General features: G+C 38.7%; 1 protein-coding gene across 1 annotated transcript in view; it reads right to left on the reverse strand.

Annotated features, from left to right (window-relative positions):
- Window positions 1-14,799, reverse strand: part of OSBPL6 (oxysterol binding protein like 6) — a 92,558-nt gene that overhangs the window by 18,438 nt on the left and 59,321 nt on the right. Inside the window, exons 14-15 of the mRNA XM_047084351.1 lie at window positions 6,731-6,838; window positions 4,659-4,796 (exon numbers count right to left, since the gene is read on the reverse strand). Coding sequence (XP_046940307.1) covers window positions 4,659-4,796; window positions 6,731-6,838 — 246 coding nt within the window. The remainder of the gene's footprint in view (window positions 1-4,658; window positions 4,797-6,730; window positions 6,839-14,799) is intronic.

Consider the following 14,799-nt stretch of genomic DNA (forward strand, 5'->3'; position numbering starts at 1 on the left):
GCAAATATTTGGCCCCTGAAAGGCCCCAGAAGAATAGAAATTACAAAAGGCTGCAGCTGAGAAGAGAGAGCAGATTATAAAGTCTTTGTGTGATAACTAAGGAGTTTAGATAGTTATGTTAAGGACCCTGGAGAATAGGGACATGATCAGATTTCCATTTCAGAAAGATTAATCAGGCTGTCCAGTGGAAAATGGATTAGAGGGGCAAGAAAGAAGGCAGGAAAAGCAGTAATGGGGATTGATCAGGTAATCCAGTGGGGAGATGATGGAGGGTTGAATCGGAGTAGTGGCAGTGAAGCTGTAGGAAAATGTATGGATTTGGTAGTATTTAGGTGACAGATGTTACAGAGCCAAGGAGGAAATCAATGTGGTGAGTCCTAGTAGGGCAGATGGGGTGAAGGCCAATACCCAGGTATTTGATGTGAACACTTGGGTAGAAGAGCACTTAGATAAGCAGTATGAGAAGTACGGACAGGATTCTCCCCACTTGGGATATGTGTGTGTGTAAGGGGTTTGTTGATTACTCCATTTTTGGACATGCTGAGAGGTTGTGTGGCACACCCAGGTGACAATGTCTCACAGGCAGCTGGTTATGTGGATCCTGAGTTGACTCTTGCTCTCTCTTCAGACCTGTTCTCTCTCTGAGCTTTATTTATTTATTTATTTTTGTTTTTTAAATGTTTTTGAGACAGAGAGAGCGAGAAAGAGAGAGAGAGAACAAATGCATATGAGAGCAGGGGAGGGGCAGAGGGAGAGGGACAGAGAATCCCAAGCAGGCTCCATGCTTAGCACAGAGCCCAATGCAGGGCTCAAACTCATGAACCGTGAGATCATGACCTGAGCCAAAATCAAAAGTTGGATGCTTAACTGACTCACACAGGCACCCCTCTCTTTGAGCTTTAGATTTGAATACCCAAATGCTGGCCAGATAACTCCACTGAGAGGTCTGATAAATACATAATGCCTCAAAGTAAATGCATCATCTCCGTGTGCCCCCATCCTTCCCTCTGCCACTAGGTTCACTCTTCCCCCAGAGCCGGTACCACCATGCTGCTTTGGCTTGTGACATAAATAACCTGCTTCACGTCCTCTTCATTTCTGTATTGTCAGTGTCTGTGACAAGTGGCACTTGGGCACCCAGTCAGTGTGCCTCCAAGAACTTGAAAATAGGGAAATTAGGTTGCTTACAGAGGGATAAGCTACAAAGTCATCGGATGATGGGTCAGAGCTCAGATAACATGGAGCCAAGTTTGACTGTAACCTGACTGATGACGGATGAAGGGTGGTCAGCAACGGGAGGTCAGAAAAGAGAGACTCAGAAAAGAAAATGCTGGTAGCATGCCTCCAGCATGGTGGTCCCTGGGGGGTGTGGAGATGCGCAAATACCCCGTCCATGTGGCAGAGTAGCCCGATAACCAAGACAAAGCTGTGCGGGAGGCTATTACATTGCAGCCCTCCCAGCCTTTAGTTCCTTCAAATCACTTTTCCTGCTCCGGTTCCTTGCTCACCAAGCAATGTGCTGACTAGAGTTAGTCTTCCCATGTGAGTTGGCCTTAGGGAAAGAGATATAAATCAGCAAGCATGATTATTCTGCCCATCTGATAGCATCTGATCAATTATCATTACGAATAATTAAACTAGTACTCTGGCTTGTACATGGGAGTCCCTGTGAATCTGTTAATATATGACTAGCAATCTGAGAGGCAGGTGCATGGCTTGGTGTGGTAACAAATTCAGTACCCGATACAAGAATTCTATTTTACCTCTCCCCCACTATAAAAGTGAGATGTGTTCATTATTTCTTTCTCTTCTCCACTTATTTTTGTTTCTAAAATTGCTCATAATTTCAAACATCCAAAAACAACTACAACTAATTGTCAGGATGTTTCCTTCCAATCTATTTTCTATGCATATGGAAATAACATTTATCAACTATTTGTTATTTAGCAACTATTTCACTTCCTTTTTGTAAAAATGCAGTACCAAATCTGCAACCTCAAATGACAAAAGTTTTAATCAACTGTGTGGGAAAGAGCTTTGGCTGCTTCTCCCATGCCAAAAGAAAGATTCAAAGGAAGGAAGGAAGGAAGGAAGGAAGGAAGGAAGGAAGGAAGGAAGGAAGGAAGGAAGGAAGGAAGGAAAAGAAAGACAAAAGAAAGAGAGAAAAAAAGAGAGAAAAAAAGAAAATTCAAAGTATGCTTAACTAAATTTCTAAATTTCAGTTAAAGGATCAATTTCTGCAACATGATTAAGGAAAACTCTGTTTCCAAGACTTAGGAGCATGAAGAACAATCCAAAAAACCTTTATGGGTACAAACTTCCAATTATAAAATAAGTAAGTCCTGGGGATGTAACATACAGCATGTCAACTATAGTTAATAACACTGTGCTGCATATCTGATTGTTGCTAAGAGAGTGGATTTTATAAGTTCTCATCACAAGAAAAAAAAATTCTGTAACTATGCATGGTGACAGATGTTAACTAGACGGACTGGGGTGAGCATTTTGCAATACATACAAAAATCGATTCTTATGTTGTACACCTGAAACTAAATAAGGCTGTATGTAAATTATACCTCAGTAAACAACAAAACAACAAAAAAGTTTTTATGTTACCAGTGATAACCTCCAAAACCCATAATTACCCAACTATATATTCTAGACATTATCCTTCTTTTTTTTTTTTAATTTTTTTTAACATTTATTCATTTTTGTGAGACAGAGAGAGACAGAGCATGAGTGGGGGAGGGGCAGAGAGAGAGGGAGTCACAGAATCTGAAACAGGCTCCAGGCTCTGAGCTGTCAGCACAGAGCCCGATGTGGGGCTTGAACTCACGGACAGTGAGATCATGACCTGAGCTGAAGTCGGATGCTTAACCGACTGAGCCACCCAAGTGCCCCTATCCTTCTTTTTAAAATATAACTTATTATCAAGTTAGCTAACAAATAGTGTATACAGTGTGCTCTTGGCTTCAAGGGTAGATTCCCATGATTCATCACTTACATGCAACACTCAGTGTTCCTCCCAACCAAGTGCCCTCCTCAAAGCCCACCCATTTTTCCCTCCCTCCTGCTCACCCCCCATTAACCCTCAGTTTGTTCTCTGTATTTAAGAGTCTCTTATGGTTTGCCTCCCTCTCTGTTTGAAACTATTTTTTCCCCTTTCCCTTCTCCCATGGTCTTCTGTTAAGTTTCTCAAATTCCACATATGAATAAAAATATATGATATCTGTCTTGCTCTGACTTATTTAACTTAGCATAATACCCTCCAGTTTCATCGATGTTGTTGCAAATGGCAAGATTTTATTCTTTCTCATTGCCAAGTAGTATTCCATTGTATATATAAACCACATCTTTATCCATTCATCAGTTGATGGACATGTGGACTCTTTCCATAACTGGGCTATTGTTGTAGTGCTGCCATAAACATTGGGCTACATGTGCTCCTATGAATCAGCACTCTTGTATCCTTTGGATAAATTCCTAGTAGTGCCATTGCTGGGTCATAAGGTAATTCTATTTTTAATTTTTTGAGGAACCTCCACACTGTTTTCCAGAGTGGCTGCACCAGTTTGCATTCCCACCAACAGTGCAAGAGGGTTCCCATTTCTCCACATCCTCGCCAACATCTGTTGTTGTCTGAGTTGTTAATTTTAGTCACTCTGACAGGTGTGAGGTGGTATCTCAGTGTGGTTTTGACTTGTATTGCCCTGATGATGAGCGATATTGAGCATCTTTTCATGTTAGACATTCTCCTTCTAAAGAAGCTCAAATCTGGGATGTCTGGGTGGCTCAGTCAGTTAAGCGTCCGACTTCAGCTCAGGTCATGATCTCGCAGTTTCTGAGTTTGAGCCCCGTGTCAGGCTCTGTGCTGACAGCTCAGAGCCTGGAGCCTGCTTTGGATTCTGTGTCTCCCTCTTTCTCTGCCCCTCCCCTGCTCATGCTCTGTCTCTCTCTCTGTCTCTCAATAATAACTAAACATTAAAATAATAATAATAATAATAAAGAAGCTCAAATTCATGTCTCTGGCAAAGATGTGTGTGTGTGTGTATGTATGTGCACACACATAGGTGTATAAATGGTGATATTCATTTTTTTTTTTAATTTTTTTTTTCAACGTTTATTTATTTTTGGGACAGAGAGAGACAGAGCATGAACGGGGGAGGGGCAGAGAGAGAGGGAGACACAGAATCAGAAACAGGCTCCAGGCTCTGAGCCATCAGCCCAGAGCCCGACGCGGGGCTCGAACTCCCGGACCGCGAGATCGTGACCTGGCTGAAGTCGGACGCTTAACCGACTGCGCCCCCAGGCGCCCCTAAATGGTGATATTCAAATTCTCTCATTCTTTCTACATTTAACTAGTTTCCTTCTACAAAAACAATTGCCATCAACTATTTGCTTACCCTGAAATACAAATTGTACAGGAGCGTCTGAATAAATGCTAGATTCTTTCCTTTTATTCATCCAATTTAGTAAGTAATAAGTTAGCACCCAAAAGTATTAAGTAAATGGGAGCCAATGTAGTTTACATGTTTTGGCTTTCCTACAATTTGAGAATCTTATTATGATGTAAAAAAAAAAAAGTCCCATAGTCTTACTTTCTTTAACCCAAACTCATTATCAGAAGCAGTTGGAGTTGACACATCAAAAAACCTTACCTCATTCTCTGACGAACTTGCAGAGAGCAGCACCTCCTGGGCATCAAAGAACTCGGAGACAGACTCTGACATGGACAGGCGGCTTTCGTTGGCTACCTGCTGCGACAGGGGGAGACTGACATGGATTTGTTCAGCAGCCTACAGAGGAGAGAAGCACTTGCTGTCATTGTTTTTCCCTTGAAAGAAAAGCTATTTGTTGAAATTAGACCATCATGTGCCAGGCCAGATTTCTAGAGAAATTCACACCATATGTTAAAAGAGTGGTGACCACAAGTAATTTTCACTTGCAACTCAGTAATGACCATTGCATAAGTTTCCTTCTAATATGTCTAAAGAATCTGAAAGGCATAGTTGAAAGGTGTTGGTACTGTGACTAGATTTCAGATCTATGCTCAATGGATATTAAGTGGAGTTTAACAGCTTGAACCCCTATCAATACCCTGATTTGATTGTGCAGACAGGTTCATTCTCATATACTTAGATCTGTTGTTACTAGCCATATTCTAACCAGTATACTAAATCTCAAGACATATTTGTAGAAGCCTCTAGATATGCTAAGAAAACAATCTATAAAACTAATTTTTGATACAGAATATATAAGTCATTTTCCAATTTGATCATGGATTTTGACCAATGAGATAAGAGGACTAGAGTATTAAACCTATGTCAAATTATATTTTTATTCAGTAAGTCAAACTGTGTGTGTGTGTGTGCGTGCGCGTGTGCGTGTAAAATAGTACACATTTCAGGTTGGAAAGATTCAAACTAAGACTAAGATTCAAACTAAGATTTAACAATTTTTGAATGATCAAGTTTTGGAAATAATTTTGGATTCTGAGCAGGTGAGTAAGCGTATCACCAGATATCATGTGATATCAGCATGAAGGTGAGTGGACATAGGGTGGGAAATTTAAGTCAAAAAGAAGTTGTCTTGGGGTGTCTGGGTGTCTCAGTTGGGTAAGCATCCAACTCTTGGTTTCAGTTCAGGTCACAATCTCTCAGTTCATGAGATCGAGTCCCATGTTGGGCTCTGTGCTGACAGCATGGAGCTGGCTTGGGATTCTCTCTGTATGTGTCTCTGCTCCTCCCCCCACTAACTCTCACTCTTTCTCTCTCCCTCTCAAAATACAAAAATAAACATTAAAAAAAGAGAAGCTGTCTTGGGATGGCATATCCCAAGCAATTAGATGATAGAATCCTGGCACCTATAGATGTTTAGTAAAATGTGCTTCTGTAAATATGACCTTCACATAGTTAAAACCCTTACCTTGTTACATATATTACTGTATATAAGGCTCTAATATTACTGTTGAAAAGTATAAAGTCTCATGGTTATAAAATCATAATTTTACAAAGGGTTATAAACAGAATTATATACTAAGTCTAGCCCAAATACTGAATGTTTTTCTATCCTTTTACTAATACCTCAAAAATTCTACTGAAAAATGGAATAATAATAGCACCCACCTCAGAGGTCATTGGGAGTGTCAAATGAAATAACACACGTTAAGTTGTTAGCACAATGCCTACCGCACAGTAAGCATTCATTCACTTGACCTCTGTTAGCAACTAATTATTAATTATCATCATCACTTTTAGTAACTGCAATAGCATCATTAGTATTATTTTAGCAAGGTTAGGTGATTTCTTTCCTAAGATGGGGCTTTCAAAATAAACCTTAAGAAAACTTGCATTTAGCACCCTCTCAGCTAAAAATGTTTTTTCCCCAGCATTTCATGGGTCATTTGATGATAATGAACATTTCAAATGAAGACTGTGACAGACACAGGAAATTCACAAGCTGGAGTAGATATACAAGCTAAATATTCAGTAGCATCAGATGAACATAGATATAAATAAAAAATAGACACTGATCACCAAGAAGAAATGATATTGAGCTTATGGACATCCCTCACTCTAAAGAACACTGAACTGTCAACAACACAAATACTTATGCAGAGAATCTTCTTAACATTGTAAGAACTGTAAAAAAGAATCCCCCACCCCCAAATATATAGTAGAATTAGATGCCATAAAATAAGTACTCGACATCTATTAAAAATGAGTCTTACCTCATCAGGGCTAGGAATAATATTTACACTGACAACCTGATCACAAATAATAGATTCTGAATGTATTCTGTTCAACCGACTTCTTAGTTCAGCATTCTGGTTGAGTGCCTTAAAATAACAAAAATTGCACATGTAATTTCAAGTTAATAAGCAAGCATAAAGCAGAACAAGCACACAAATACACATTAGACAACAATGTCTAGGATGTTCTTAGCTATAATTTGTGGAGTCATCATAGGCCAGATCCTACTGTTAAGAAGGAAATGAATGGCTCAGAATTAAGGTATTCATTTTTTTTTTTTTTTGGTAAAATAATACTGCTGCTTAGTAGGTTAGTGGGTTAAAGAGTTCACAGATTTCATAAAAAAAAAAATGATTCATGGAATTATCTCCCCTTTAGAGTCAGGCCCATTACATCCAAGCCCAATCTACCACCACATATATATTATGTTTTACAGCCTGGGATAAAAACTATGGATTCTTTCCATTTTTTTTTTTGTTCTAGTTTCTAAAATTTGGAACTTGTCTCAGAGCCAGATAGTTATCCTAAAAATTATTTGGAAATGGAAGGAACAATGACCTGACTTTAATTTATAGAATTATATTTTATTCCAGTGAAAAAAATACTTGTATTTTCATTTCCTAGGAGCACATGCATATGACAGTATGGAAGAACTAACTCATGTACAGACCCAAAGGTGCCTTCATTGAGCAGTGTAGACCTTGACAAGCATAATAAAGAACATATCACCAGAAGGAAACAAACTCCAAGTTATCAGCATCACACGACTTTCAACATACCCAGAGTCTGCATCAGTAAAACACTACCTGGCACAACAATTTAGTACGTGTGGCAGGAAGAGAATAGCTTTACATAAGCATGGTCTCCCTACAGGTGCCCTGTGGACAAAGGTACTGTCATCACATCAATGCATGGGAACATGTTCTATATACATAAGACAGATGTAGCTAACTGGAATTACATCAAGGATCAGGGCATGGGAGAACAAAGCCCGGCGAAATGCTGGCCAGTTCCTTTGCTTCGCATTAAAATCAGCAATTAGAAGATGGAGGTGGATGCCTTACGAGGTGGAAGATAAATGTCAGACTTGTGAAGGCATCTTCCCCAGGGAACAGACTACTGCTTTCTTCATATGGAGTGTATGGATGTAGCAAACCAACACATATACAAACATAATATAATTCTAACTCTGTATCCATTAAAACAACCAGGATAAATTACAAAGTGGCTGAACTTGACTTGCATTGAGTGGTACACAGTCTCTGCCCATGGAGCATAGAACAGCCTTTCCTCTCTCCCTTTAACCTGACTTTGGCTTTTTGAGGAGAAAATTGTTCACTTACAGCTTTTGGCTTTTGTTTGAAGTCTTTATAACCAGCTTGTAAAATATGTGTAAAATATAACACACCTGGCCTGGTGGGCTGCCAAGTATTGATGGATTAAAGGTGGGTACAGATCTTACAATTGTTACGTTTACAGATGGAAGGAAATATGTGTCTAGTTCCTAAAACAGGGATGTGTTAGTTAGATAAAATGTGATCACTTTTATAGTAAATAAACTATGTACTTTAAAGGAAGAGTGCTAACATCTTTACATTCTGCAAAAGTGCTCAGGATCATTTTTCCTAGAGCAAGGTCTCTGACACTTGGTATTTGAAAACAAAATAAAAAAACAAACCTCATTACTTCTATCCTTTGTGACCACTTCACCTATGCTTATTTGTTCTTTCATTATATCTTTGCCCACAAGTATATCGAAAGTTGTCTTGTTTACTGAAATATTTGGAATCAGATATATTTTACTGTCTTGTAAGTAGGAAGGCTTGTGATGGGCTCTTTGATGGTTTTAACTGCAGAATCATAGTCTTGACCTGATGATTTCAGACAAATCTCTGCAGAGGGTTTCTCCAAAGTGACGATACCTTTTGTTGTTGCTGGACAACACAACAGCACAAAATTCAATGGCAGGGGAAAATAACGGTTTTCCTCAGAGGAGGAGTTTTCAATACAGGCTTGCCATTTATAACACAACTTGCACTATTGTTTGCTCTGGATATTTTGTTAAATTCTCACTTAAGCTCTTATCTCATCCAATGTTCATTAAATGTAATTCTGCCTACAGGTGTGTGTGAAGGCACGCAAGGTAACTTGTAGCCACAATATCCATAGGGGGTGACCTAAAAGTTCAAAAGGAAAGTTTTTATTAATAATACATATGCAGTGGTAGAAGCAGGTTGTTGTCATATAGCCCCGAAAGCATGAACATAAATACTCTTCCAACTCTGGCAGCCCCAGCGGCAGAAGGTGGAAGCAGGCAGACAGCTAGCTAAGCGTGAAACAGTCCATTTCTGCACATCTTCCCTGGGCAGCTCCTCCTTTTGCCTTGATCACACAGACTGTTTCTGAAGTTTGCTACAGCTGAGTGCCATGAGCTTTGGGGTGCAGTGCTCTCTGGCAGTGCTTAGGGCCACCCTGAAACTCAACTATTTTCTCCGTGATGGTATCATGGAAATCTTGGGAACACTGAGGAATATAGGTATTTTCAGTGAAATGACACTATTAGTGATAACTACCATAGAAGAGCCCAGATGATGGCAGAAACAACGTTCAGAATGTACCCAAGGATCATGAACAGGGCAGAAGCAAGGAAAAAGGAGGTGGATCATCAGCTACTCATACCAGCCAACGAGCAAGAAAAGCTAAGGAGACTAGTTAGTGATAACATTGCTCTCTCAGGGACACGTGGGACCAAAGGCCTACCAGGGAGGAAGCACCCCAAGGCATAGGAACTGTCCTTGGATTCTTCACCAGGCAGGTTGTATGCTTATTCTCACCACTTGTTTTGGTTACTGAGCTTAGACTACACAAAAACTCTCTATAAAGTATTCTCATTTCCCCAGACCTCATGTCCTTCATACGTTCAAGCTGAATGTATCCAAAAAACACACCATTCCATCCCAATCTATAAAGGAAGTGACCATCTTGAAGTCCTGAGCCAGAATTGACGGAGTGTCCAAATCCCTACTGAGTTGACTATTAACTACCATTATCCCCTGGCAGACAGTGGGTAAGAATTACCTTCAACTGGGTGAGACTCTGGCATATACATTTTACTGAACAGAACTGTGAGTTCTGGGAAGGAAACACGGAAGCCTGATGGCTGGAGAAGGATATGAAACATATGGCAAGATGGAATCATCAGGGACTTAAATCCTTTGGATAAAAGCAGAACTAGTAGTTCAAAAGGAGTGAGAAAATCGGTACAGGAACTGTCAAAGCTAGAGCTATCAAGAACCAAATCCTGGGAATCTCTTTAAATTACCTTGTGTTTTTAATTTTAGTACATGCTATTACAGTATATTTGGAAAATGCAAAAAGTAAAATATATATATATTTAAATTCATACCTTATTACCCAATCAACCAACTGTTGGTAGCTCGGTATATTTCTTTCCAGCTTTTTCCCATACATTTTCCACATTATTTAATGGTTGCATACTTTACGTCTGTGCCTGCCACTCATTCTTTGCATATAAACATTTATTTTATGTTGCAAACGCTTCACAAATATGACTTTAATGGTTGTGATCATTTTCTATTATTAGATACTTATGGTATTACTGATTTTTACTAGAATAAGTAATGCTGCCCTGAATGTTTATATGCATAATGGTTTTCTACATTCAGCATTACTTCCTCAGCCACAGGCCAAAGGGTCAAAGATAAAATCTTTTTAAGGCTTTAAGAAATATTACCAAATTATGTCCAAAATTACATCAATTTACATTTACTGGATAGCTAAAAAGAGATATAAACAATTCTATGAAGAGTATCTTCACGTACAAATTTTGCCAAGTCTCAGGGAACTCAAATTCAGGAATACTCTTGGAAGTTTTATCTCAATAAATACCCCGGAATATTTATTTTGTGTATGTGAAATGTTGTAGACAGGAAGGATGGTAAATACTACAATTGGGATTTTAATCATATACTATGTGCCTTAAGCCAATTTTTTGCTTACCTGTCCATACGTACCATGTTTCATTGATTCTAAGATGCACATTTCCCCCTACATTTAACAACTCGGAAGCACTGTCAATTTAATTGACCGAAGTGTTTGTTTTTCTTTTTTAGTAATGCACATAATGATGGTGCATCTAATAATCTGTGGTATATTGACTTAATGAAATATGGTGATTCTAGCTGGAGTACAAGGGTCATATTCTGCTCACATTTGAATGGACCCAACACCCACTACGTTTGACATAAGCTGTGCATAGATTCTGGGGCCAGAGATCAAACTAGTAACAGTGTCAAAGTGTAATGTATTAAGGATAGACTCAAGTGAAGTCAAATATTTTATTATTATAGTAAACCTGGGGTACTGAAGTTACTTTAGTCCTATATACTGTTTGATTTTGTTGTTCAGGATACTACATTAAATAGAATAATAGCGAAATTATAGCTGTGTGAAATAAAGTCATTTATAAAGGGAGAGAGACCATATACAATGCCCTGTCCTACAGGCTCAAATCCAACATCTGTGCTGCTTCTCAGGTGTAAAAGTTACTTTTAAAGTTTCATGGAGGTAAAATAACAGAATTATGTATGCCTTTGTGTACTCATAGATCAGGGAAGAAATACCACTTTGGAAGAGGAATTCATTATACTGTTCAGCCTTGCAAATTATTACATGCCTAAGGCAGGTAACAATTTATGCTGAGCAGGTAGTAAAGAATGCTAATTTCATGTATTTTATATGCTATGTACCTTCTAAAAAGATGATGGAATTTGCCAGGTTGATATACTTAAAAACTTTATTGAAAAGCAGCATTTTGAAATTTTTACATATATCACACAGGACTTATGACAAATAAAAAATATACTTTAAAAATGTTAGACTATTTAAGAAGTTATTTAAACAGTCTCTCTCTCCTTCCCTCCCTATGGAGAGACTTAACTGGTCATAAAAAAATATCTAGGGGTTTAACTGATGACACTTGAATATGGATCAAAGCTGTCTTCAGGTCATCTAAAATCACACTATAATGTGAAGTTATGCTAACATAAGGACATACTCAGAACACTTGTCTCAATGTATGCTACTTAGTATCTTGTTCAATTCTGAGTGCCATGTTAAAAGAGGGGCAGTGAAAACAGAGTTGGTCAACCAGGCCCCATCCTTCCCTTCATGACATGAACAAGCTGCCACAACTACCAAAGTTCAAGGATGACTTTCAGTCCATATATTGTTCACTGCTAAATCAGATTCTTAAAGCCCTTTACCTCTGATCTCAATGGTCAACACCATCTAAATTCTTTGGTTGCTTCCCCTGAGTCTCCATCAGAGGATCCTCTTTTTTTTTTTTTTTTTTTTTAATGTCCTTTAACTATTAATGTTCTATATGGCAGCACCACTGACCCTCTTTTGTTCTGATTTATCAGTATCTGCAACTTCACCGATGTACCAGGGTATCCACACCCTTCTTTCTAGACCAGATCTTTCTCCTGAGCTCTACATCTATATATCTGATTGTCTGATGGATGGCCCACAGACACCTCAGTCTCCACAAAACTCACTATTTATGCCTGAAAAATCAGTTTCTCTTGTATTCTCAATCTCAGGGAAAAGAACCGTCACTACTCTGTTACACAAGAAGTCTTGATTCTGTCTCCTTGTCTCTCTCTAACATGCAGCTGATAACCAGCCATGATGATTCTACCCCCTCCCCCCCCCCCCAGTCTTTGAAACTCATCCCCTCCTTCTACCAACCTGGTACTTCAAATACCTTAAGACTGTCCAACTGGCTTTGTCCTAATTCCATCCATCCTCCATACTGTACCAGAGTAATCTTTCTAATATACAGATATACACACTATCATTTTCAATTTCTGGCATTATCACTCACTAGTTAAAATTCTTTAAGGCCTCCCTAGCAGTGATGAGATAAATCTAAACTCCTCTGTGTGGTCCTCGATGAGCTGGTTCCCACCCACTTACTTAGCTATTTCTAGATTAATTCATCCTTGTGCAACCCATGCTTCAGGCACTATGAATTAACTCCCGTTCTGCAGATACCTCTCCACTGGTCTAGCCATGGATAGTGATTCCCTAGAAAAGAGTGAACTGTCAGTAAGCTAAAATGCCTAAGCAAAAGCTGTGGTTGGTTCCAAAAGACAGTCCATCCAGCCTTAGGGGAGATGAGTACAGATGGCCAGTGAGGGTACAGCTGGCCCAATGGGAGGGTACGGACAGACACAAGAATGTGAACGCAGTCAAAATGCTATGATGGCACACAACTGGAAACACTGAATTCTCTAGAGAATAGGGTATAACAAACTATCTTTATAGTACCAGATTATTTTTACATTTTGTGAGGATAAAATTGAGTGTTCTGGTTAAAAAAATGTATACATAAAATATATATAGAATAAATAAATAAATAAATATATAACAGCCCCCACCCCCCCAAAAAAACCCCACAGCAAAAACCCCATAACAACCCAACAAAAATCTTTTAGCTTTAAGTTTAGAGGCAAGTAAATTATGTTTTGATAAGAGAAGGAAATATAAAATTGATGTAACTCTGCTTTACTTTGCTTTTATCATGTTAGCATCAGGTCTTTCCTTGTGAACTGTTGCTGTCTATTTAGGTCCCATTCAAGGCTCAGTTCCTTCTGATCTGTGGCTCTACTTAGAAGTCAGGGATCTCCCATTCTTCTGAACAACCAGAGCTCTGGAAATCTGCACCACCCATATGCTGCTCTGAAAGGACTATCACATGGTCCATTTAACTGTTTCCTTAGTAAATACTGCTTATCTCACTAACCAGATCATAAGCTTCCTGGGAACATAGCCAGGGCTACTTTCATCTTGGTGTTCCAGACCTTGCACTATACCTAATATACCATCAATTAAATGAAATATAACAAATAAATGAATGAACAAATGAATCACTTTAGAAATTTCCCTTTATCATCATTTCTAACTTCATCTGATGCCCCAAAACATATCTCTATTTCTCATTATCTGGTTTGCCAACAAAAAAAGCAAGCAAGCAAGAAACAAATACATTTTGAAACAATCAACAAAACTAAAAGGCAAAGGCAACCTACGGAATGGGAGAAGATAATTGCAAATGACATATCTGATAAAGGGTTAGTATCCAAAACACATAAAGAACTGATACACCTAACTCAGCACCCAAAAAACAAACAATCCAATTAAAAATGGGCAGAAGACATGAATAGACATTTCTCCAAAGAAGACATACAGACAGCCAACAGACACATGAAAAGATGCTTTATCATCACTTATTATCAAGGAAATGCAAATAAAAACTACAACGAGATATCATCTTACACCCATCAGAGTGGCTAAAATAAAAACACAAGGAACAACAAACAGGTGTTGGTGAGGATGTGGTGAAACAGGATGCCTCTTACACTGTTGGTGGGAATGCAAACTGGTGCAGCCACTGTGGAAAAGAGTATGGAGGTTCCTCAAAAAGTTAAACATAGAACTACCTTACGACCCAGCAGTCATATACTGGGTATTTACCCAAAGAATACAAGAACACTAACTCAATATAGCAGCATTATTTACAACAGCCAAGATATGGAAGCAACGCAAGTGTCCATCAACTGATAGACAAAAAGATGTGGCATACACACACACACACACACACACACACAATGGAATATTATTCAGCCATAAAAAGAATGAAATCTTGGCATTTACAACAACATGAATGGAACTACAGAGTATAATGTTACACGAAATAAGTCAGTCAGAGAAAGACAAATACCATACAATTTCACTCATATGTGGGATTTAAGAAACAAAACAAACAAGGAAGAAACTAAGAGAGAGAGAGAGACAAACTAAGGAACAGACTCTTAACTATAGAGAACAAACTGTTGGTTACCAGAGGGGTGATGAATAGGGCAGGGGGGTGGAAGTGTGAAATAGGTGATGGGGATTAAGCAGTGCACGTGTGGTGAGCACCAGGTAATTACAATTAAAAATTTTAAAAAAATGTGCAAAG

The sequence above is a fragment of the Lynx rufus genome, unplaced genomic scaffold (genome assembly GCF_022079265.1).
Source record: "Lynx rufus isolate CCGP_SWC_20201006 ecotype Redwood Valley unplaced genomic scaffold, mLynRuf1.p SCAF_2, whole genome shotgun sequence".
In the NCBI taxonomy this organism is placed as follows: domain Eukaryota; kingdom Metazoa; phylum Chordata; class Mammalia; order Carnivora; family Felidae; genus Lynx; species Lynx rufus.